The 27,386-nt window shown below is 34.2% G+C and overlaps 1 protein-coding gene across 1 annotated transcript in view; it reads left to right on the top strand.

Annotated features, from left to right (window-relative positions):
* The window catches only part of DACH1 (dachshund family transcription factor 1), a 429,427-nt gene that overhangs the window by 354,461 nt on the left and 47,580 nt on the right, over positions 1–27,386 (top strand). The window contains exon 7 of the mRNA XM_025441318.3: positions 26,213–26,364. Within this exon, the coding sequence (XP_025297103.3) occupies positions 26,213–26,364 (152 nt within the window). The remainder of the gene's footprint in view (positions 1–26,212; positions 26,365–27,386) is intronic.

Genomic DNA, 27,386 nt, shown 5'->3' with positions numbered 1-27,386 from the left:
TTTCATCTCTCAGGGATCTAAGAGTCTCTAAGATTTGGAAATTGATTACTTTTACCAAAAGTTTAAAGACCCATGCTTGTCTAGGACAGAGTATCGATAACTTAGAACTTGATCCAGAAGTCTGGGTACAAGACTACCATTATAACTCAGCAGTATCCTGCTTTGGCACAGTCAGTTCAACTCCCCCAAGCTTTCTTGTATTGAAAGCAGGGAATACCTCATACCTCTCACAGGGTTGCTGTGAGGAACAAATGGAACATTATTTCCAGTGTTCACTAATTAAGGAGCACTATCAAATGTGAGATATGAGTACCCCCCTCTATGATGGTTTCCAGTATCTGTGCTGTAAGTCCCTGTGTCAGTTTGCTAGGGCTCTCAGAAAATACCACAGGCTCGGTAGCTTAAATGACAGAAATTTATTTTCTTAACTGTTATGGAGGTCGGAAGTCCAGAATCAAGTTGTGGCAGTTTAGTTTTTCCCTGAAGCCTGAGTCTCCTTAGCTTGTAGACACTACCCTCTCCTCTGTGTGCTGGCATCCCTGGCATCTCTTCCTCTTCTTATGAGGATGCCAGTCCTATTGGATAAGAGCCTTGTGATCTCATTTAACCTTAATTACTCCCTTACAGGCTTGATCTCCACATATAATAGAGATTAGGACTTAAACACATGAATTTGGGGGGAGATACAGCTCTATAACAGTCTATAACAGTCCCATATTAATGACTAAATTGTCCATAAACCAAGGTAGGTAAATCCACTTAGATAAAAGACACAGTATAGAAGAATAGGCAATGTTACCATAAGGATGCATTTTAATAGACCCCTTAATCTCAAAATTCAACATCTGGGTTATTTCAATCTGAGATAAATCTAAGTAGAATTATATTGCATTAAAGTTTTTCTATACTGATTTTTTTTTTGCATTTGCTATAGGAAAATATAAGGCCAAAGAGTAAAACTAATTTCCTTTATAGAGATTGATTTTTGACCTGAGTAAGGTTAAAACAGCAAAAGCTTTTAACTCCAGGAATAATGAGTATTGCTTTAGGACTTCTGGCTATTTATGTGGAAAACTTTTGCCAAGGTATACAGTATTGTTTTCCCTAATGCTCTTTACTCCTTCTTACTTTTTTTGACCAAAGATCAGATTATTTCCTAAATGTTTGTTTTCTGTCTATCATGTAGACCTTTTTGTTTGCCTTTAGTTGAATAAGTTATGTGTCGAATTCTATTCATGGTATTGCTTTTGATGGAAGAAAGCAGATTGCTTTGGAAATCATCAACCTTGAGGGAATTTATGCAGTACTATTTTGATATTCTACAAAAATTTTTAAATCGTGATTATTCTCCACTACTACTTTTGTGAATCAGTCTTCACATGTTTCAGAATGTTTTTGTTTTTCATAAACAGACGCATCCAATGTTAGTTTAATCCGTATGTGTTTAGTTTCTAGAAAAGGCATGATGGAAGATAATGTAGTCTTAAAAATGTAGGAGTCCTACAAAAAGCATAGGCTGACAGGTGTTTAATGGACACACATTTATAATCAAGTCCCTGTTGTCAACCATTACTTGAAGAGTCAGTTAGATAGTTAATTTCTAAATTCTCTTAAGCCAAAAAGTGGCAGTTGAGTTAATTTTGTCAATAACGTGTAGATTCATGTTATGGGATGTAGTTTGCTAAGAACGTAGTGGAGGCCATAGAAGTAATTTTAATTGAGATTTTTACAACCATTTGATAACAGTGTTTTGATCACTGTAGTTAGGGCAGGATTCCAACAGTGGCCATAAAATCTGTGACTAATCCACTGAGTCACCCAGTCCCTGTCATATATTGTTTAATGGCCCATGCTGCCAGGAATTATTATTGCTTTCTAGTGATAATTTTTAAAGAGAAACTTTGTGGACACAAAAGATGAATATAAGATGAAAACTTGTTTGTAAAGGCAGTTAATAAAACATCTCTTCACTAAGTATATAATAGAGTTAACTCATTTATGGTGACTGTTCATATTCTTAAATCATATATATATAAATCATATATATATAAATGTAAATACATGTTTGTGTATTTATGTTATATGATACCAATGAATATTCTAACTTTCCTTGGTTAATGTTTGCAGGGCACTTACAGATGCTAGAATAATCTCTAATGTTTTTGCTCAATCTGCTCTGGAGATGGATGAAATAAATAGTTTAAACTAATTAATGTAACACCAGCTGTTACAAGTGCTTGGCAGACGTCTGTGCGTTTTGATGGGCAGGGAGCGGCTGTTGTACTTGACTTTATTTTAGTACAATGTTGATCACAGTGTAAGCTGGAATAAATGACAAGCCAAAAGAAGGAACAGAGGATGAATTTCATGTAATGCAAAACAAAAACCATCTTCTCTAAAAATATATAATTTTTAGAGCTAAAGGATAGAGAGACAATTGTGCCAGGATTCGTCAAGTTGTAAGGCCTTTGATAGCTGCTAGGTTCAACCTGCCCAGTAATTCTACGCTGCAAATAAAAAGCTGCTAAAATATAGATACGTGATCTTGGACACTGTCCTTGGTTTTTCCAAAGGACCTATTAGAGTTGCAGGTATGCAGTGTCAGCTAGATGTTTGAGACCCTCTTTCTGCTAATTAAATGCCTTTAGAAAAAAAAAAAATAAGAGAGGTTGTAGTCATCTGGAACAGGTTGGGAAATTATTGTAATTATATTATTTTAGCAAGTGAAAAGGAGGTATTGAGTTTTATTGCTTGGAGATTATGAATGTTATTATTTTTAAGTTTCTATGGGGGTACATACTTCTTATACATCTGATGCCCTCATGGAAAAAAAAAAACAAGGAATTTACAGCTCACAAATGCTAAGCAGGGATCATATATTGGAATGACCTCCTTATGCGGAGAGTTTTGTTTGTGGTCCTACAACAGAGAAAAAATGTTTCTGCCCATATGCTTATAGTTTCCATAGACTTAAGAAGTTTAAATAGCTTCCTAACTTCTGTTTTAAAGTTGGAGGGCAGAATGCTTGTGCTCTGACAGAGAAACAGTGGTTGTTATCTCAGTATGTGCCCGCATTAAGATAACAGTGTCATTGTACAGATTGTTACCCTGTGAATTTGTCTAATAAGTTATTACAACGTGTGCTGAGCAGATGGCAAGTGTGCTCCTGAAAGAACTGATGGATGGGATATGATGTCATCAATGAGATGACAAGGTTCACAAGGTACTTGACCTCCAAGAATAAGTCCTAACTGGTTAGAATTCTAAATGGTGAACTTTGGTGACACTAGCTAAATGGGAAATATGTGCAATTTGTATTTCTTTATGGTGGTGTTTACCCCCTTCACTGAACTCCACATAATGGGATTTTGTCCCTGAAGACTCAGAGATATTGTTGGAGGGTTGCACCCTGTAACCTTCCGAGGATTTCAAATACAAATCCACACATCTAAACTTTAACAAAATCACAGTGAATGTTATTTATGAAGTCAGGTTCAGAGCTTTCCCTTTTTTATATGTATATATGCAGAAAGAACTTAGTTAAGACATCCCATTAATTTTAACATGTTATCACAAAATAGCAAAGTGCTGACTCCGTGAAAATATTCGGTGCATAAAATTAAACTTTTATATTTTCATTAGAATATATTTCTATACATACAAGCCTAAAATAAGCTGTCAGAGATCCTGATGTTATCTTTATATTTTAATTATGACTTTACTTGCACTTACAGGTGACAAACCTAAACACATTAACATTTTTATTTCAATATTATCATTTTAAAATTTCAAATGACTTCAGAATCTATTTCATATCACCTATGTGATATGATCTCAGAATTTACATTGGCCTGGAAAATATATTCTGGACAGAGATCATAACATGTATGATCACGGTTTTAGGAACTCAGGTGGAAATGGGCTAAACATGATAATAGGATATATGCATCATATGGAATCAAATAAAAAAAAAACAACCATTTATAATTGTTTTGTGGAGAGAAGGTTGACCAATTAAAAGACATGTCCAAGAAGAAAACATTGAAAGCTATTAAAGGATCAAGCAACAAAGCAGGAACTCCCTCTTCTAAACATTCTCACGTCAGATTTCATATGCTTTCATAAGCTGACAAGAATTCTAAGGTCTAAACAAAAATAAATTGCAATAGGTGTGGTAGTCTGCACTGTCATTTTTGTTCATTTTGAGTAACTGAACTCAGACTATTAATAATGAAGATGTTTTAAAAAATGAGTATCTTTTCATTGAAGAAAATGAAAAAATATACACATATAACTGTGACTAATATAAGGATATGCATGTTTCTGTGGCATATTCTGGAAGTTGTTAAGTGCTTGGAATAATAAACTATGAAGTATATAGTCATATCCATATATATCAATGCTATCAAGTGTTAAAGAGAAAACAGATACTATCTGTAGCTCAGAAGTAAACAAAGTTATAAAAATAATGATTTTATCAACTAAATGATTTACAGTGAAATAAATTACCCCCATGATGTTTATTCATTTGATACCTTTATAAGAATCTGTAGTGGCAGGAGAAGATACAGAAATGTAGTATTTTAATTTATTCCATATTTTTCATATAAATTCTAATTGTAAATAAAGTACTGAGGGTTTCTTAATTACTTAGAGTTGACAGCAAAAGTTTAGCCTATAGTTGCAAATGTTATAACAATGAATTAATTTTAGAGCAATTACTATGGTAATATAGATTATAATTTAGATTCAGTCTTATCTCTTTGGATATATCAAAGCCTATATGTTTAAACCGGTTCTAAACTTTATAAGCTTATACTATCATGTGTTAATATTGCTGAGATGATTAGCATAATTAAACAGTATTCTGTCAATGTATATCAAGTGATCAAAAGAGCTTATGAAATTATTTGATAAATTATTCAAATGGATTTGCTATTTTTAATATAAATGAAATAACAGAACCCATATCTCATACCACATTGACACTCAGTATTGATTATATGGCTAAACCATTTTCAGGGGCTGACTTTACTTAATCTGATCTCTTTTTCTGTCTGAGGCAGATAAAATATTAATACAAGGTAAATGAGTGCTCACTGAACTTGCCATATGGCCCCTGTGGAGGACAGAGGGGCCTGGGCAGCCTATGGACTTGCCATATGGGCCTAGAGGGAAAAGGTAAGTATTACACAGAGAACAAATCTACCATATGGACTGGGTGGAGCACTTGAGACTCTAAATACTTTCTTATACTGGGGCATTTTCACAAAAGAATAAAAAAAAAAAAACACATAAATAATACATTATACAAAACCCCTTGAAAATGGATCAATTGTTTAGATTTAATATGATGCTTTCAAGCAATGTCCAGAGCATATAAATAATCATGGTTTACTTTGAAATGGCAAAGAGGATCATCAATCATTTACCCCTGACATTTTTACATTGCATTTAACATCTGTTCCATAATAGCATGGTACAGTAATATACTTAACATCATATTACACACTGAACCTAAACAAATAAATATAACACTAAATTAGAGTTTCTGAAAGTTTGCCTTGCTTCTACTAATATTTTTGCAAATGCTGAATTATCTACCCCTTCCATCACTTGAATTTTTTGTTATTATATACGGCAGGTGAAATTAAGCAAATGGCAAAAGCAATTTTCTTGGTACAATCAAACCTCATTAATTTGGTTTCTGCTAATATGGAATTTATGATAATTTAGCTTGGGCTTGATAAAGTTTACCTTTGTACTAGATATAAAGAAAAGATTTGCTAAGCCAATTATTAGTATAAACAAGATTACAATGAGCATGTTTAACCCACTTAAGAGAGCATACTTTTAAAGGATTTTAACACATTAATTGAATGCAAATATATACTGCTAATAACAAATGAGTCCAATTTAGTCTTTGAAACAGGTCTTGTAGTACCTGTATTTGTTAGCAGATGGTTCCAATTACTGTATATACTTCTAAGTCTGTGCATATTTCTTTGCAGTGTTCTATTTCTTATATTTTTTGTTGAATTTAAGCCTAGCCATTTCCACTAATCACTATCTCACTTTATTTTCCAAAACATCTCTCTCTCTCTCTCTCTGTTTTTGTTTTTTTCTAGGAAGAATAATCCTTTAAAAAGAAGAGAGAGGGAGATATTACCTTTCTAGATTTTCTCTAAAGGCGTAATGATTCTCCTATGGGTTTCCTAAATTAGATTTTTATAATTGAAACCACAAAAAGCCTCTAAGAGTCAATTCAGTAACACAACAATTCGACAAATGTGGATACATTTGGAATTGCATTTGAACTTGTTCTGTACAATTCTTTATGGCTAATTTATACACAAACACATTAACATTTATTCATATAGGATTTTGATATCTTCAGGATTTGATAGCATTTTGTTGAGTTTATTCACACTTTGGAATCCAAGAAAAGTTTTTCAGAGAACAAAACTATCCAATCTTTGGACTATATTGGTCTATTAAACTAAATATTTATGTTTCCTGACACTCCAGTGGTTTTTACTCAGCCCTTATAGTTGGCATTTGATTTTTTCCTCTCTGTTTTGATATTTTTCTCTTTGTGTTTGCCTCCTATCTCTCTAGAGGGGGACCAGAGATTCTCCCTTTATGCCATTAACTTTTCTCCTTCTACATAATGGGTGCTTGTTAATTCATGTGGTGAACCAAACAAAAAAATCACAGTATTCAAATTCTAAAAATCTTTAGGTATGAGGGACATGGTGTAGAAAAGGCAAAACAGTAATCAGGATATTGAAACAGACAAGTGGCAAGAAAGTTCTGGGAGGTGGTAGCTGACAAATGAAGAACTGTAAGTGTAGGCAAAAGTGAAGCTCTAGAAAAAATATATATATACACACATATGTACATATTGGAGGACACCTGACCATGGAGAATTGGTTTCTGGGTTGTATTCCCCAAAACAAAAAATACTGGGATGCCTGGGTGGCTCAGTGGTTGAGCGTCTGCCTTCAGCTCAGGGCATGATCCTGGAGTCCCCAGATCGAGTCCCGCTTCGGGCTCCCTGCATGGAGCCTGCTTCTCCCTCTGCCTGTGTCTCCACCTCTCTCTCTCTGTGTCTCCCATGAATAAATAAATAAAATCTTCAAAAAAAGAAAACCAGAAAATACTGATTTGGGAAACATAAGAACTATAATCCAAGGGAAACCAAGATATTGAATATGGAACCAAGGTACAGGTTCTCAAGCAGGATAGGTCCCAGTTATAACATTAGGAATAAGTTATGTAGGGAAACAAGGCAAGAATATAATTTTTCAAAGGATTTATTTATTTATTTATTTATTTATTTATTTATTTATTTAAGAAAGAGAGCATTGCATAAGCAGGAGGAGAGGCACAAGAAGGAGAGAGAAAATCTCAAGTGGATTCTTTGCCAAGCAAGGAGCCCAACATGGGCTACTCTCACAATCCTGAGATCATGGCCTGAGTTGAAACCAAGAGTTGATGCTTACCCAACTGAGCCACCCAGGCATTTCAGGAATACAATTACTAAAAGCAATACCCAAAGCCAGAGCAGATCAGTAAATACAAACTGATACTGCAGTTTTGTTTGTTTAATCTCTTAGCTTGACGTCCTTTATATTACTCCTTCTACTGATGCTAATGATAAATTTCAGTGATTGCCGATGGTTGAATCTGTAGTCCAGGGCTAAATGGCATGTGTATGGAGGCAAGGGAAAGAAGAAAAGGTAATTATCACAATGTAGATTTGTACCTAAGGAGGCAGTACAATGTGTTACTTTTCTTTTTTCTATGTGCTGTTTGTTTCTTGCTCTTTTTTTCTTATTGAAGAAGCAAATAGGAATTCTTGGCTTAAAGTCTTTGACAAATAAAACATCATCGAAGGGAACATCATCAAGTATTTAAGTTTCCTTCGCCCTGTTCCTTGCTGTATCCTAGAAGTACAATTTGGTTGATGTCAGGTGTTTTTCCCTCAGTCTCAATCATACAAACTAAAATATTGTATTTGACATCTATGTCTTCCTCAGGACACACTTTGGTCCCCAGTTCCTATGAATTTCATGCCAGTATCTCTAGAACTGAAATGCCTAACAAGTTGATAACAAGGCTTTAAATAGTAGATATATTAATGGGGCTTCCACTACTGTACATCTATTTCTTTCATACTTGTGCCCTCATTGCCCACTCACGATTTTCTAGAATTCTCTTTAAAGTAAGGATTAGGACCAGTCATGGGCCGCTCTCGTTGTTTCCTTTTATTGTCAGTATTATTCCTACAAAGATTTCATGGGATTTAGAACCAGGTAAGTTAACGCAGTAGGAGAAAAACCTGGGTAGTGAAATGGCATAAATGTGAATTCAAATTCAGTCTGTGTCCTTGATGAACTGTGTGACATTAGGAAAAATACACAATCTCCTTAAGATTCAGTCTTTTTTATGGTGAAAAAGGATAATACTATCAAGATTATGCTATGAGATTTTATGCTATGAGAATAGCATAAAATAATGCTTGTAAAGACCTAGTACATAGATAAAACAAACATTTTACTGCAACATTGTTTATAATACCAAACATTTTGGAACTGCAACAGAAGAATGAATAAATGAAAGATAGCATAGTTGTATGATGTGATTTCATACAGCACTTCAAATGAATAAATATATCTATGGGAACCATCTTGGAGAAGTCTCACAAACACAATAAACAGTGGAAAAAGATATTAATGGTATGATGTTATTTATATAAACTCAAAAATATGCTATATGTTTCTCAAGGTTGCACACACATATGGATATATTCAGATCTGTGTTTCTATGTATCATCTATAACTGTATGAACTAGAATGAAACACTACAAATTCATCATTTCCATTGACTCTGAGAAGAGAAGGGAACGGGACTGAGATTAACAGGATGATAGAAGGAGCAGCTGTGGAATTGGGTAATTAAGTGTTCGTTTTTTGGACATGTGAATTTCAAGATGCCTATTAGAGATCCCAGTGGAGATGTGAGTCCAGAGATGAGGGCAGTTCAGGCAAAAGGTCTGAGGTAAAGATATAAATTCTGGAGCCATCAGCATATAGATGGTATTTAAAGGTGTGGGTCTGAATGAGATCATGAGGAAATGGGTATAGCAAAGAGAAAAGGTCAGAAGGTACCCTATAATATTTTGAGCTAAAAAGATTGGATAAAAAAGAAAAGCAATAAAGAGACTAGGAAGAAGCTGCCACTGAGGTCTGGGGAGAAGAAGAGAGGATGGTGTTTTGGAAACCAAGTGAAGAAAGCATTTAAAGAATGTAGGAATGATCAACATGTCCAGGGTTGCTGATAAGTAAGGGGAGGTCTGAGAATTGACTGTCCTATTTGGCAATATTGATGTCACAGTTGAATTTGGGGGGGGGGGAAGTAGTTTTATTAGAAAGGGAGGAATAAAAACTTGACTAGAATGAGTTCAAGATTAAGTTATGGGGAGAAGATGAGATTACAGAGAATACATGACACTTGAAACAGTATATGAAAAACTGGAAAAATAATTGAAGGGAAGGATGATATCAAGGGAGACTTTCTTTTTTTTTTTTTTTTTTAGAATAGAAGGGATATATTCCAAAATGGTTACATACACTTAGAATTATTCAGTAAAGGGGCACCTGAGTGGCTCAGTTGGTTAAGCGTCTGCCTTTGCCTCAGGTCATGATCTTGGGGTCCTGGGATCAAGTCCCATTTCAGGCTCCCTGCTCAGTGGAGTCTGCTTCTCCCTGTTTCTCTCCTCCTTATCATTTGTGCTCTCTTTCTCTCTCTCTTTCTCTCAAATAAATAAATAAATAAGATCTTTTGAAAAAAGAAAGAAGTCTATAAAGTGGGCACAGTTGCAGGAGTGATATCCTAGTTACTTAGTAAACAAGACAGAGAAAAGAATGACTTCCTCAATATCCTTAATGTTTTGAAAAACTTGATCTAGAATCCAGATTGCAAAGTGTAGAGAATCTGTAAGCCAACTCTTCCCCTCAGAATTTGAAACTCCATGTTCAGGATACAGGAAAAAAAAAATCAAATTACAGTCAGGCAATCAAGTAATAATATAATATGTATTAGCATATTCTCATCTTTAAGTATATATTACATGCATCTGAAATGATACAAAGAAGTGTAAGTTATTCTTTTGTTTTCCTCTAAGAGAAAATAAAATTGAGTAAGTATTATGAGAACCCAGGGTAAATGAAGCCCAAGATAGATGAAGAGATGGGAAGAAAAGTCTTGGCTATTTTAAATGAATTCAGGTCACATAAATTATGTTCTAAGATATTTGGGCAGTTCAGGCAAAAGGTCTGAGGTCTGAGGAAGAAGCCCCATGAATATGATGAGGAGGAAGATTCTAAAATAATTTCATAAAAGAATTTCTTGGAAAAAAAGATGGTAATCACTAGGATTGGCATGGACTCACTGGGATAACTTTCAACTTAGCCTCATTTCTTTGCCTCCCAGGGCAATGTGGGAATAATGGGATGAAGAGTTTCAATAAATTTGATAAACAAGAGGTGTGTGTGTGTGTGTGTGTTGTTTTAATGTTTGTTAGTAAATAGATTATAGAGAAAATGTATGGACATTTGAAGGACTTGATCAAATGTGGACAGAAAGTTTAGGCCCTTGATATAGGTGTAAGACAATAAAATATTTTTTTCCCCCAAATTAGGTTTTAGCCAAGCCTTAAGGTTTTGTATCCTGATTATCCTTCATTCTGAACTTGGAGTTCTCCTCCTCCAGGAAGTCCAAGGATGACCTAAATGTTGTCATTTGCTCCAACATTCCTTTCTGTATTGAATTTTCTATTCATCCATAACTATTTCCAGAAAGACTTCTAATTTGACTGATTTGCCAACTGAATCAATTGGCAAGATATATTCATATTTCAGGATTAATCTAAAAAGTCTAATGAAAGAAGTCCAGTCTAAAAAGTCTCAATGAAATTTATGATTAAATTATAACAGTCCTGATGCTAATTTTGGTAAAAAGGAAATAATTTTCTCTAGGGTATGATTTTTTTTAATCTATTGTTATGCTAGGCACTGCATTCAAATTTCTGTGGAGAATTTGTGTCCTGTCAAATAAAAGTTAGAGAATAGATTTTAAAATGTACTATAAGAAAAACAATGAGGATACTATATTTGTGATGATTCCCAACTAAAAGGAAGTGACTCCAATATAAATTCTCCCCCATAACCTCTGTCCTGAGCCATCCTAAGTGGAGACATATCAGAATCTTGAGTTATGTGTGAGTTTTGAAAATGCATATAAATATCCTTTTACTTGCTGCTTGTTATGGTATTTCTTTAAATTTTCTTTTTTTTTCTCTAAATTTTCTAATGCAAAATGATATTAAAGGGCAATGTGAGATTTTCATGTATATCAAGAATGCAGGAGTGAAACTTACGTGTTTGGTTTGCTTGTTCAAATGTGAAGCACTGTCTAATAACGTTGAATATTTTAACTTTTCAAATTTTCCATTAGTATTAAGTCATTTAGGATATCATGTGTCAATACATATACTGCTTATATTTTGTTCATCTTAAAGTATATGAGACGAAATACAAAGTAGTAGTAAAACTTTCAGGTTCAACATTTTTAGAAAGATGAATCAAATCTTTTTCATTCTTTTGAAATCTTACTATATGGAGACAAGGAATAAGTAATGAAAGGTAACTTATTACGTCAAATAATATACCTATTTATATTTGCCTTAAACTTCTGGTGATAGTTTTTAAAGTAAATTAATTATCTAAATACAGAATAGTTACTGATTCACTAAATATGGAAAAGTTCTGTGTACCTATACACCTATATGTTCCTAGTATTAACATAACCATGTATGTGTGTATACAGTCATCTGTATATATACACACACATATATATAAAATATACTTTTCTTTGAATTTCCTTCAGATACATTAGCTATTATAGGATTATTTTATCCATAGTAATATAACTTATGTCAATGCTTCTTAGTATGTTATTAAGAAGAATCTTTAACTAATACTAGGTTTATAAACTTGAGAGTTCTGAGTAAAACTACATGCACAGAAATAGCCTGAAAGATTAATTTATTTCACTTTTTAAACATGTATTTATTCACCCTACACCTATTTCTTGAGAGCCAGAGTAAAGGCAAGGAACCATTTGAGGTAGAGTGAACACAATACCATCAATACAGAGAAGAATTTTATTCTTAAGGAGCTTGCATTTAATTAAAAAAGATTAACAATAAAGAAATATACATGAAAATATTAAGTAGCCATAATGCTAGTGTGATTTGAATTGAACATGCCAAGGGAATGAAGAGTTATATGGGCATATAAGGCTAAAATAGTTTTACATTCTCATGAGACGTACATGCTTAGAAAGAATGCTATTTCTGCAAGGTGATCAGCCATGCCCAGACTGCTTCTGAGCATGGTGGGCCATGCCTCGTATCTGGCCTACAGAGCTCCTGCAATTCCAGTCCCCTTACTTCTATACACCTGCACCAGCCAACTCTTCTCATTCACTGGATCTCATCCACACTGCCCTTCCTCAGGTGCCTAAACACATGTTTCTATTCCAGCTAAGATTTTTTTTTTAATTTTTTAAGTCCAATTTGTGGTGCTTGAACTTACAACCCCGAGTACAGACCTGAGCTGAAATCAAGAGTCGAATGCTTAACTCACTGAACCTTCCAGGCGCCCTGCAGCTAAGATTCTTGATTTGTGCTAGTCTTCCACTTTGAATGCATAAATCCTTTGTGATATAAAAAAAAATTCCTCAAAATGAATCTAGGCATCCATGCTATTAGACATATAGAATATAAAGTAGGAGATAACAGGAAATACTTTAATGGGCCAAAAAAAAAAAAAAGATTGGTGCTTTTTAACTTGGAATTTAAAGCAATTTTAACATTTGAAACACTTTTTCGAATTAAATTTAAAAATAGATGATACAGGAAAACTCAGGCAAGATGTCTCATTTCTGTATTTGATTTTTTTAAATTTATTTTTGTGCCAACAGATGTGTTTTTCTTAAATCTAACACATTAAAAAGCTTGTAACAACAATTTTATAAATCTGACAATGTCATCTTTTTTCTTTGCTACAAAGAACAAGTGGTTATAAATTGGAAATCAATGTTTTAAAACCTATATGTAGTGAAGGTCCGGGAATTTGCATTATGTTTTTATGCCCTGAGAGTTGCAAAATAGCAGCTGTGCTGTTCAAGAATCCCCTTCTCACCAAGAGAAGAATGCTGACTTTGACATAAACATACACTCTTAACTTTTTATATTTCCCTAAATCCTAAAAATTAGTGCTCTCCTTTGCATTTTTATATGACTATGTTAGAAAGCAGTTAGTTTTAAAGGAAGAAGTCATAAAATCTCAATAGGTAAAAGGGATATAAAGGTCATTTAGTTTAACCTATCAATTTCTAGGGAAGAGTTTCTATAGTATTCTTGACAGAATGGTTATCAACTTTTACGCAGACTCTCTGTCATGGCATGTCCACTATTGCCCAAAGCAGCCAATATCATTTTTAGAAAGATGAATCAAATATTAATGTTTTTTACCCACAGTCACTAGTCCCTTTTCTGTACTGATAGCCACAAATATATTCTCTTAATTTTTAAAAATTAGGGCTTTAAAATTTAGATTAAAATATCATAAATAAAATAGCATAAATATCTTTTATGCTGAATTCACATTTCTATAGACAACCCAAACTGAAAGCATTTTATATTACATATCTTCTCATTCATTCAGACTCAACTAATTTAAAATGTAGACTAACCTCAGCTAAAATTTATCTTTATTAACATAAGAACAAAGGGCTTAACAAATTAACTGGTTTTGAAGGTAAATTATATCAGATATTCAACCAATCAATGATAAAATTGTGTCCTGTGCCAGGCGTGGCAGTTACACAGGTGAACAGGATGGACAATTACTTCCCCTCACAGTTTTTCATGTTCCACAGTTCGTTCTTTCTTTCTTTCTTTCTTTCTTTCTTTCTTTCTTTCTTTCTTTCTTTCTTTTTCTTTTTCTTTCTTTCTTCCTTTCTTTCTTTCTTTCTTTCTTTCTTTCTTTCTTTCTTTCTTTCTTTCTTTCTTTTTTTCTTTCTTTCTTTCTTTCATTTTGTAAGATTTTATTTATTCATGAGAGACACAGAAAGAAAGAGGCAGACACACAGGCAGAGGGAGAAGCAGAATCCATTCAGGAAGCCCAACGTGGGACTCGATCCCAGACTTCCAGATCATGACCTGGGTGGAAGGCAGGCATTCAAACCCTGAGCCACCCAGGCATCCCACGTTCCACACTCTTAAGGAAACAAACCTGCAAAGAATTTTTTTTTGGCTATAATTTTCACTGAATTTGATCATTCGAAATAGTCCCAGTGATATATATTAGTTGTTAGTTGTGGTGAATGGGAGGGAAAACATGAATTGGTTCAAGCCAGTGAAGCTGAAGGTATAGAGTCATTAGGTTATCAGCTCAGAAGACTTTTCACATCCACATACCATGCTTTCTGTCTCAAGAGATTGTGGCAAGGGAGGTGGGAAGAAAGTGACGTACTAAAACCATCTGTGGCTTGGAAAGGAGTCGCTATTTGTGATAAGTTGGTAGACTTAAATAAGTTCATTCATCTAGATCAGCAAGCTGATGTCTAGCACAGCATTTCAGCAGCCTCGTACATGCTGCCTTACTTACCAAGGTGGGATAGTAGCCAAAAACCATAGAAACTCCTGGCATGAGGATGGAGCACACTGATGGGACCCATGGGATGGGTGTGGCTGGTACTGGAAACCCAAACGAAGTTCTTACGGTGGAAAGCGAGTCCAGTTCATGGCTAGGGTTATAAGATGAGGACATTCAGGAGAAGCTAAATTGGAACAAGCACAGAAGACCATTTGCATTATGGTTGAATTGTAGCTGATGAATGGGTAAGGCATGGGACTGGCTCTTTCTGAATTGAATCCCTTGGACAGTAATTTTTTGGTTTAAGAATCTTGAAATAGGCCTTCCTTTTTTACCTCATGGAATGCATGTGCCAATTTAAAAGAGATATTTCCATGGTTAAATATTTCTCACAAAGAGAGTATAGACTTTGTCAGTATGGCTGACATTTAGTAATACTAAGGTATAGGGTGGGGAAATTTGGAAGAGATACTTGTGTGGACTACTTAAATTAGAAATGATATTAGATGACTTTCAACTCATGGTTGGAGTTCTCTAGTCCCATGTGGTGAGAATCTGGAATTTCACTTCTAAGACAGATATCTTTGAAAAATGAACGGTCGTAAGTGTGACAGTGAAAATCACCAATTTGGATGAATCTTGGCTGCTGTGGATGATCACTGGCTAGGTTTTAAGGAGTAAGTCAGGCCTGATTAAGAAGGAATGTGATAGAAATGTCTTCAGGGTTTTTTTTTTTTTTTTCTAGCCTGAGATAAAAGAATTATAAAATTATTGCCATTTTGGAATGTATGTCTCTTATATTCGAACACATATAACAGTGCATTTTGAAAATTCTTACAGATAATTTGTATTTTATTCCTTGTATGTTTAAAGGCTCTGGAGCAAGGCTACTTGGGTTTAAATTTGGTTCCTTTCCTTACTAGCTGAGTTATCTTGGCAAGTTAATTAACTTATTTTTACCTCTATCTATTCATGTGTAAAATGAGTATAACACTAGTAACAATCTAACAGAATTATTGAGAGGATTAAATTAGTTAATGCATGCAAAGTGTTTAGAACATTGCTTTGCACACATAGAAAGCACTCAATATATGCAAGTTATTTTGACGAGAATGCTGATGATCATCATCATACCGATGCCTCTTTCAAAAGAAAAATGAGTTAATAGAATTTATACTGCATAGCATTATTTTTATGTTGAAACCTTTTGCTTATAGAAAATTTCAAACAAGCATAAAATTAGTATAATGAACCACCTGTATACCTACCCATCATTCGGCTTAAACATTGATCATTTCAAGCCCAGACTTGTGTCAGAAGTTCCCCCACCCAATTTGTCTCCTCCAGAGAATTTTGAAGTCAATCCCAAACATATTTTACTTAATCTGTAAATATTTTTATTTTCAGCATGTATCTCGTAAAAATAAGGGCTCATGTCTTTAAATCACAATCACATTATTATTATCACTCCTAAAATTCCTTAATATTTGTTAAATGTCCTGCCAAGTTTCATTTTTCACCAGTTGTCTTAAATGTATGTATGTTTGTGGGTATGCATACCCTTGGAAGCACTCAAGGTATTCTTTCCCTGTATTTTCTCTAAATTGACACTGTTCTTTCAAAGAAGAAAGAAATGGGAATTTGCAAACTTGGGTTTTGAAGAACTTTGGGTCAATCACTTATCAGACTTCTTTTGTCTGAAAAACAAAAATTTACGCCAAATGATTTCTGAAGGTATTTTTTTTAACATTCCATGGTAATTATATTTTTTATTTTTATTTTATTTTATTTAAGATTTTATTTATTTATTCATGAGACACACACAGAGAGAGAGAGAGAGAGAGAGAGAGAGAGAGAGGCAGAGACACAGGCAGAGAGAGAGAAGCAGGCTCCTTGCAAGGAGCCTGATGTGGGACTCGATCCTTCGACTCCAGGATCACGCCCTGGGCTGAAGGCGGCGCTAAATCGCTGAGACACCCGGGCTGCCCCCCTGGTAATTATAGTATAAAAACTATGTGCAAATCTGAGTTTAAGTAACCCACAATACCGGCGCTCCTTTATATTTCAGGGGAATAATTTGGGAATCGTTCTGTTTTATTTACTTAGCAAAAGATTCATGTTCAGCTTGGAGACTCGTAAGTGAAACAGAACTGTGCAGAGATGACAAGAAGAAATCAGGATCTCAAAGTGTGGCACTGTGTGAGGGTGCCCAGTGTTCTCTTCTTTTTTCTCTTTACTTCTAAAGTAATATTAATTTTGAAAAGGCCTTGAATTGATGTGACAACTCCTCCCCCACACCGCCCCCCGAAAATTCTCAAAGCACATTTCAGAAACTCATTTTTGGCAGATGTAAATTTAAGTAAATTGGCCAAGGTCACAGCACAATAAGGGCAGAGTTATCAGGGGAATGCAGTTTCCTGCTTTTTCCACCATCCATGAAATTAGAGTAACTCCACCCCTTAAAATGAAAGAGTCTACTTTTCTTTTTTTCTTTTGGAAATTATAAACCATGATTTGGAAATGTGTTTTACCATTAATTGGGGTTCTAAAAAGCGGTCTTTTAGGATGATGAAATGTTTGTGCATTGTTTCAACTGCTCTTACTGTCCATATCACAACCTATACCATTTGCCATAAAAGGAAAGTGCTTTTTTTTTTTGCTTTTTTTTTTTTTTTGTCTGACCTGAGAACCATCAGATTTTCTTTCCATGCAGTGTGACATGATGAAGCAGCTATCTGTAGGAACAAAACTAGTTCACTTTCTATGGGCAAGCACAGACTGTAAAGTAGATTATTAAAGTACACAGAAATAGAAAATTAGATCAGAAGTGATGTTTTACTGTGAGGTCTTCTTTGGGCCTTATAAAATGAGAAAGAACTAACCTTGTTCTATTTCTGAGTCCTGAAAAAAGCCTCATAGCAGGCATATCACCTTTAATTAGGTTTCTGCTTTTGGGAAGCATTTTACCAGCCCCCTTTCATTTATTTTTAATGATGTTATCACTAACAGGCAAACAGTCCCTTAATAAAACAAAAACAGTTTCTATATAAAGCCTGGTGTACATGTCCTGAGTCAGTCATCTAAAAACAAATGTTATGATGGTTTCCGTTGTGCTCTTAGAACCCTTAATGGCCCTACTGTGCAGATATGCAAAACATCAACCGAGGAAATATCACCGTGTCTGTTATGCAGCTTTCAATAAATGTTTTCCCATATTCACTTGCAGTATCAGCAGTGAGGTTTAAACCTACAGGGTCATGGAAAAGACAGAAAGGTCAATTAAGTGGATCTTTTCAGCATAGCTATGCCAGCTCTTTCACAAACACTATGACTTATGACTTTAACAAATAAGCAGGGGTAAAAGCCACTGAAAATGTTTAAAAGGTAAGAGATTGAGAGAGAGAGAGTGAGAGAAAGGGTGTGTGTGTGTGTGTGTGTGTGTTTAATGTTTGGTACCGTTCCATTTTTGCCAAGAAATCCCAAGCTGTGGGAAGAAAAAAACAAACATACACACAGATGTCAGAGGCCTTCAGTTCTATCTTCTCAGGTGCCAAAGACAGGGAAGACTTTGCTGTCAGGGCCATGTTTATAAATCCTAAGATATAGCTTCATAGAGAGTTTCCTTCATACATAGATTTTTGAAATACAAATGTAGAATAGCCAAAAATTATAAACTCTCTTGAGAATAATGGTCAGAAAATAGGCTTTCCCTTTAAAATTACAAAGTTTCTTCAGGGCACTTAGGATCCCTGCTTTCCTAAACGGTCATCCCTACACACTTTCCTTATATAGCCACTTAACTTCCTCCTGTTTACATCTTTCCCAGTATTCATTGCCCATCTCTAATGCACCTTGCCATGAAATTTTATTTTTCTTCACTCTGATTTCAACTTGTATCATCTAAATATACTCTCTTCTTTTCCTAAATAACCATTAGGTACTATTGGGATCAATCTTTTGGCACATGACCTTATTGAGATTATAATTGCATGCATTTTTTTATCATCTTCCTAGAGCTTCCTCCTGACTCAATATAATGTCTATGAAATTGTCTTGTAATCAATAGAGTGGTTTTCCAATAGAAGATATTTTTAGGTTTGCTATCATAGATGTGGTGTAACCTCAGGGTGATCAAGAGACTACATCCTTCTCATTTCTGCATTTTGTACTGCTTTAGCTCTTGCTTCAGCTCATTCTATTCACATACTCCTTCAACAGACATTAATAAGTGCTTACTCTGGTTACGGAGCTGAGGCTTGATGTCCTATTTCTTGATCTAAGGAGCGGTCCCTAATTTTCATCAGCAACTCAGAGGTAAACTACCCAAAAGGTAATAACCACTGATAAAGATGATAATTGCATATGTGTGCAATACGTACTTTAAAATGCATTAAATTAGAATTGTGAGTTTGATGTATGTTTTAGCACACCTCCAGCATCCTGCCAGATATGCACTTACAATGATCTCCTTTCCTTTCCTTCATTCATTCAAACTAAAAATCCAGATATTCTTCAAGTGTATCGAGGACTCTTAAGTGTTTTTATGCTTCTGACAGTTTATTTCTCCAAAATCTGTACTGTTTTCTTTCTGTGTAAGTCACCTTATCCATTTCCTTTAGGTCCTGCTGCCTGAAGAGAAGTTGATAAACTAGTTCATATCCTTTTGCCCTTTCTCAAGTTATTTCTATCCTAGTTAATTTTAACTGTTCGCTGAACTAATTCAGGGTTAGTTTGTATAAGGCAACTATAATAATATATAGTAATAATTTTATTATCAGCATGATACTTCATCATCACAAGCCTCATTAGAGAGAAAGAATAGAGAAGTCTCAAGCTTATGGTATAACCAGGATTCCCTCTGTGGCACGTTGAAGCCAAGTTTACAAAAGGAAATGTGTAATACATTTAGTTATTTGTTAATTACTGATAGTTTATTAGCATTTTATATTTTACAAAGCACTTTCATATACATAATTTAATTGGATTTAAGCTATAATCCTCTGAGTTTGTAATCATCCTTTTGGTAAATAAATCAAATGAGGTTTGTAGAATATAAGAAATGGATTTTTTTGCTCTACTATTTGCTAATACTTGGTAGAGCCAGGACTTGAACTCACACTTTCTGAATCTAGCCTCATTTGCTATTCACTTTACCATAGCTGTATCCAGAATTTGAAAAGTGGGTTTAAAATTAAATACAGGAAATTAGCCTTATTCTATCATACCCTTGGATATTTTGTAAGAATTAAAATAGATACATGAAAGTCATACAAATAAATTTTAATGTGATATTTTGGAATTCATTATTTCATGAGAAGACAAAAATAGAAAAAAGATTTACATGACCATTTCTAATTTAAGATTACATCAGAATGTAATAATCACATTATTCAACTTTATTATTAGTTTCTGTTGCCAAATTAAACCCAGAGTCCTACAGTAGGAATGGACTAGAATTGAGGATATTATTGAGCTCAACTTAAATGACTGTTTTATGTTTAGATATATGTTTCAAAATCTTTTTTAAACACCAATCCTTAATATTTATAGATTATTCATGGCTGTACTCCAATTGAATAATGTGGCTGATAGTTTACAAAAACACCAGTAAATTTAATTTTCTTTATAATTGTGATGGAAATTTATCTAAATGGCAAAGAAAAATTCATATTTTTTATAAAAAACTATTCACAGAGATTACCATATTCTCTAGAATTTTTGTCCACATTTTTTTCACTTTTCCAGTATAAATGCAAAATCCCAGATCACTTGTAAACATTAAATATGGAGACTTTTTTATTTTAATAATGTTTTATCTACTTTACATCAAGATGAATAAATGTGAATTCCCTTGGAACGTATGGTTTTCTAAAAGTGAACATTTTTCTACTTGGAATTTATGATGTAATAAAAGACATCAGACACAAAACGACACACACACACACACACACACACACACACACAAGAACTTGAAAGAGAATATATAATTCAAACCCAAAGGGATTAGTTATGAAAATAACAACTGAGTTAGATTTTATTAACAGGAAAGAAAACATTTTAAAAGTAGAGGCCCATTATTTTTTTAAACAACATTGTTCCTTAGGATATCCTGCTAAATTGTTATGTGTGATAAGATTGGATGGAAAAAAAAGCTGTCTTACAGAGGCATCAATCTTACTGATAGTCATTTATTGATATGTGACTTAAACTATGAGGAGAATCATAAGATGAAATGATGAGAAGAATGAAATATCATTTTTTCGTACTTTATTGATTTTGGATTTTTAAACACATTTTCTTATCTTCCATCTTTATCTTGTCCATCTTATTCTAATTGATGTTAATTGATTTTATGTTGTTATAGTTGTCATTACATTTCTTATATAATTATAAAAATGGTCATTGGTATTTTTTTCTGGTCAACAGATGAAATCATTAGTGAGATGTTAATGTGTGTGGTTCTATTTTCTTTTAGAAAGCCATTGTGGTTCCTTATAACTGAATTAAAATACAAGAAAGTTAAAAATCACTCAGGAATTTAAAAATAACAAGAACTCCTTTGAGAACTGGCATAACTACTAGTCCCCTATGGGTATGGCGTACTTAAAAAAAATGTACCCTAGTTAATGCAGCTCTCAAAAGTGCTTCCTTAGTTTTAGGAGGACACACCCTTCTCTGCATCTGATTTGCCATCCTGGGTGTGAGGAGTGCCTGTCTTATAAATGGTTGAACATTTTCTAATTTGATAAAATGAAGCAAGAAAATTTAAGAATCCTTGTAAAATGGAATTTGTAAACCTAAATAATCAAGAGCTTGCTCTGAAATTTTGTGTTTATGTGATTCAGTTCTTTTTCAATCAATACAGGTGAAATCTCTAGTCATTATAGGTAAAATATCCACTCAACTATTTTTTAAGAATTTTTATAGGAAATAGTAGAGACTGTGAAATTTTAGATTTGGCTGACACTAGAGTTTGTCTCATTCAACCTGCTAACTTTTTTTTAATTTAAGGAAATTGAGGCCTGAAGAAGTTGTTATATATCCAAAGTAGCTGACACTCATTGAATACTAGGTGATTTTCTTTATATATCCCAAAGTATACAAAGTGTCATGCCCTGTTTTCATTATCTACAGCCATGTAACAGATTATACCGACCATTAGTGACCTAAACCATCAAACATTTAAAATCTCAGTTTCTGTGGGTTAGAATCTGGGTGCAGGATCTGGGGAGTCACCTTGAAAGTCTCTCTTGAGGTTCCAGTTCTGCCACCAGCTGGGGCTGTAGCCTTATCAAAAGGTTCAAGTGGGCAGGGGGAATTGGCTTTCAAGCCAATTTAGGTGGTTTTTGGCAGGCCCCTCTGCCTTATCATGTGTACCTCCAAAGGGGTGTCTCATGACGTGACAGCTGGTTTTCCCCAGGGCAAGAAAAAGAGAGAGAGAGAGAGACAAATGGAAATTATAAACTTTTTATAACTGAATCTTGAAAGTGACATCCCATCATATTTGTTTTTCTCTGTTACATCTGACTCAGACTAACAGACACAGACCAGGGGAAGATTCTAGATAGGCAATGAATAATAGGAAGGAGGAATCATCAGAGGCCATCTTAGAGGCTACCACATACTACAAGCCCAGAGAAAATACTCCCCAAGTGCTTGTCAAGTAAATTAAAAGATGGACTCATTATTTAGCTCTTTACAGTAAAATATCTCACAGGTAATGAAATTGGAATACGAGCTTTTGATTAAACAATGGTATTATGTGTATGTTATTCTTGCTGATTTTATCCTTACTGTGATCATATAAGAATATGTTCTTATATGTATGAAATATGCAGTGAAGTTTTAAAAGGGAAGATAGTTCAAACATATGCACACACACAGAGAACAAGAGGGGGGAAAGAGAAAATTTAAAAGCAAACATGGCAAAATGCAAACGATTGGTGAATTGGAGTAAGGAGTTGAACTAGTTTTCTAGGGGTGATTTCACAAAATGCCACAAATTCTTGATGGCTTAAAACAAAAATTAATTTTCTCATGGGAGTTCTGGAAGTCAGAGGTCTAAAATCAAGGTATTAGCAACGGATAAGCTCCCTCCAAAAGGTATAAAGGATAATCCATTCTTTACCTTGGTAGCTTTTGGTGGCCGTCAGCATCATGCATTGGCTTTGTCTGGGAAATTCTGATCTCTGTCTCCTGTTCCACTCTGCGTCTTCCTCTTCACTGTAGATCTGTTCACTCTCTCAATAAGGACTCTTTTTCTAATAAGGACACTTATCATTGGATTTAGCACCCTTCCTAAACCAGGATGATGCTCTCATCTCAAGATGTTTAACTTAATCACATCTATAAAAACCCTCTTTCTGTGCAAGCTAACATAACTAGGCTCCAGGGATTAGGCATGGACACATATTTTAGGGGGCTACCAGACACCCACTACATGAGTCTATAGGAATTCTTTGTACAATTCTTGCAACTTTTCCATAAGTTTAAAATTATTTGAAAGCAAAACATTCAAGAACAAAAAACAGATTACATTGTCAAATGCTGTTATAATCCAGAGAACATGGCATCTGACAAGCTTTCTTTTAAAGATAAAACTTAAAAAAAAAACTTGTACAGATATATCAAATTGGAATAAGGTGTTTTGTGAATTTGAGCTTCATCATCGTTCACTGTTTGAAGTCAGTGGAGATTATATAATGTCAAAACTCTTTGCCATGTTGTCTGGCCTCTCAAACATTTGCTTTAATCTTTGTAGAACATTTTGGATATCAAAGGTCACTTTTATTTCAAAAGGAAGAACTGTATTCCCAATTTTACTATCTTTGTAGGAAGACTAAATGAGACTTTCTATGATGTTAATTGCCACAAGATGACAACTTTTTAGGAGGGTGTTGAAGCCCAAAGGAACATTTTTGTTTTGTATGTTTGATCTTTGATTGGTTTGTCTTCTTTTCAAAAATGCATATTGATCTTAAGAATCACCCTTTTTTTCATTCTTTTAGTCATCATTGTGCCCCCAAATTTGATCGTTTCTTAGCTACATATTGAGTTAAAGTGGCCCTATGCAGTATTTCTACTATGTAAAATGTAAATGAATGGATTCAATCATGGAACTCTACACCAAGTGATAATTGAAACCATGAGGACCAAGATGAGCATTCCATTGAAGCTACTGCATTAAAAAAAAATATTACACACATACATGCACACACACTCACACGTATACATAGAACAATCTTAATCCTATATTGGGAAGAATGGAGTAGCTAATGGAATGATGATGGAGACAAAATGTTTTAGTAACTATTGCAATTGACTAGTTAACAATTGAGATCACACACTCCAGTCCGGATAAGCTACTTGAAGCTTGCAAATTGTGTTTTTCACTGTTCTGTCCTCAGCATCTAGCACGTTATTTATGTAAAGGAAATATTGGCTATGTAAATGTACATATCATGAGTGATTTTATGAATTAATTCACACAACAGCCAAACATAGTCAAGCATGAATGTACTGAAGTTAAAAGGTCATAAGGAAAAAAAAAAAAAAAAAGGTCATAAGGATGATGGAGCTTACAAACAAATGTGCGTGTGTGTATGAGTGTGTGTATACACATTCATGTGGTGCTTTTTTCTTGGATAATCTTTAAAGAATTGCGGAATTGGTCTCTAAAGCTGAAAGCAAACTCAGGTGGTCATCTGGTTCTGTGCCTTTCTTCAAGAGACAAGCAATTATTATCCCCATGATCTATTAAGCCACATTTTCTTTAGCATGTGACAGCTAAGGTGATGCTGATCTAAAAATATTGCTCTCCATTCTTAAACAATTTCACATGCACATAGATGTTTAACAAGCGCCTTTTTGGAGCTATTACGAGAAAACACTAGCAGCCTTGGTCTGGAGGAGTAATTTATGACAGCTAGGTAAAGGGTGTCCAAGATCATCTTGATCACATTAGCCATGCAGTAGCACTACCCCTGCACTGCGGTCTTTCTTTAACCCTGGTGACAAGAGTGATAAAAAAAATAACGACACAGTGAGTCTTCCTTTAGCTGCTCACTCCATTTCTTCTAGTGCCTGCTGCCTCAGATCGACTGTCAGTAGGTGAACAGGAAAGGGAATGGAAGGAGAAACTGCAGAGGAGTGCGTGTGTGAGCCTGAAAAGAGAGGCAGTTAATAGAAGGCCTGTGTCCCATACTCTCCTCCCTTTTTGGTTTGTTAACTAGAAATGTGGAAAGGTAAGGGATGTGAATTTAACTTGTTCTGACATTAGTTAGAGATAGAGAAGTGTGGCTACTTCCATGATATTTCTGCCCCAAAGAGAGGTAATTGGAAAACGTGTTGTGCGGTTAGGTGTTGTAATGAAAAATAAAGGAATGATCGAGACAGTGGAATCAAATTATAAGCATAAGGCAAATGTGCTGAAGTTTTTAGCCACTTGCAAAATTGTGAGATACTATCAGGACTGTGCAAATACATTGCTCTGATTAATTTTCCTGGGGTGAAATATGAAAATATTTATAAAATTGAGAATCCTGCCATGAATAAAATTTTCTCTGTGATATAATAAACTAAAATAAGCCATAACTTATATCTATCTTAAATGAAACTGTAAAAATGTTTAAATAATAAAGAACTGAGTGAAAAGATTTCACTGTGAAAGTAAAAAGAATCCATATCAGGACATTACTCTAGGTTGCTTAAAATATTGAAGAATATTCAATAAAGTAAAGACTAATTTGATTTAGAGGGTTATATATTTGATTTTCTAAATATTGTTATGGAAGTTGTATTTTATTACCTTTTCTTTAAACTCCTTGTTCATGTATAAAGGGCTAGTTTTTTGATATGAAGGCAAAAGGTATTCAGGGTCAAAATAATTAGATCTTTAGTTTTAATGATATTAAATAATTCAGCTATACTTCAAGAATAATATATTTGATCCAGATTTTCTTTTCTTTTTAGTTGTAAAATGACAAATTTCAGTTGTACAGTCTTTTAGAGATTCCTTAAGAATGTTCGAACAAATCATTGATATAAAGGAAGGGTTAATTGAAAAACAAACATACTAATATACAAAGCATTTCTTTTATATGAAGCACTAGAAATATTCTATTGTCAATCCAAACAGAACAAACTAAAATGAGATAATTGGGAAGGTGCCCATAAAGTCAGCCTGAGTATATTATCACAACTATATGTGAGATAATATTTGTTTTAAAAAGATTCTATGGCACTGTAAACTCAGTCTCATTAGAGACTGCATTTAAAAGGCTTATAAAGTTACTCATTAATGTTATCTTGTTGTATCTCCACAGCTTTTTCATTAAAGAAAATTCAGCAGAAAGCATTTTCTCCTGATAGCAGGAACCAATTTGCAATAAATGTTCTGGAAACCACTAGGGAAGCCATTACTGAGGTCTAATAAAAACAGACAAGCGTAACTTGTTCTATATTTTTGTTTCAATCACATACAGATGAGACCCCGCTTTCCACACCAACCGCAAGAGACAGCCTCGACAAACTTTCTCTAACTGGGCATGGACAACCACTGCCTCCAGGTTTTCCACCTCCTTTTCTGTTTCCTGATGGATTGTCTTCCATAGAGACCCTTCTGACTAATATACAGGTAGGCCTTTTTGTAATCTGGAAGAAAGAAATATGGAAGACCCAGCTGTAGATTTTTCCAAAATTCATACTATTCCAACTTAATCCTTTCATGGGATTGACCAAAGAATGGCATTGGAGTTTTTCACAGCAATTTAAGATTTTAAGCTTGCTACTATCAAATTGGTTTAGACATATTCAAATATGTATATTCAGCTTTGATGAAAATGACCTGGGCATTTGAAAAATCATTCTGCCTAAATGTTCTCCTTATTGTCAACTGATGGGTGGAATCTGTTTAAATTTGTCTGATTTACAAAACGACAGCACACCAGTTCTAATAAATATTTAGTTATTTTTAAACTGCTGGCCTTCTAGTGAGGAAATGATATGTTTAGTCACTTAGAATATGTCTAATATAAAAGAATCCAAAAAATCCCTTCTTTCATAAATAAGTTTGTTTCAGTTAATAGGGTTTCTTCAAAGAATAGACTTCAAAAAGCTATACAAAACTTTCTACGGATTTCCTATGTAGTCCTCAGGATGTATATTTTACGTACAGTACATTATGAATCAAAAATACTTACAGTTAACAATAACATAGAGCATGGAGCCAAAATAATACGAGTGTTTGGGATACAAGAAAGCATAATTTTCTTGCCCACACATGAAGCCATCATGTGGATCCCAGATGGAGATTTTGGCCATCTACTTCTCCTTATTTGGAGTAGCTAATAGTAAGAATGTGCTTGCAGATACTGTGCTGTTAATTTTTTTTTAATTTTTTCTTTAGCACTTGATTCTTAGTGATATTTTTCTGTACACATTTCCTACCATATTAAGCTTTCTCCCAGTAGAAATGTAATTAATTTTATTTACCTCTCCAAGGACATAACAGAAGGCCTTTAATGTAACATATCTTCTCATCTATTAATGTGGCATTTTTAATACTAATGTAATTAGAGTCTCCAGAACTGTGTTCAACTTTAAGGTTTTATATCTCAGTAATTGAAATAAATCATCAATCTAGCCTAAACTTAATCA

Source organism: Canis lupus, chromosome 22 (assembly GCF_003254725.2).
Source record: "Canis lupus dingo isolate Sandy chromosome 22, ASM325472v2, whole genome shotgun sequence".
Classification (NCBI taxonomy): Eukaryota; Metazoa; Chordata; class Mammalia; order Carnivora; family Canidae; genus Canis; species Canis lupus.
The sequence above is the reverse complement of the archived record's forward strand: the minus strand, read 5'-3'. Positions and strand labels throughout refer to the sequence as shown.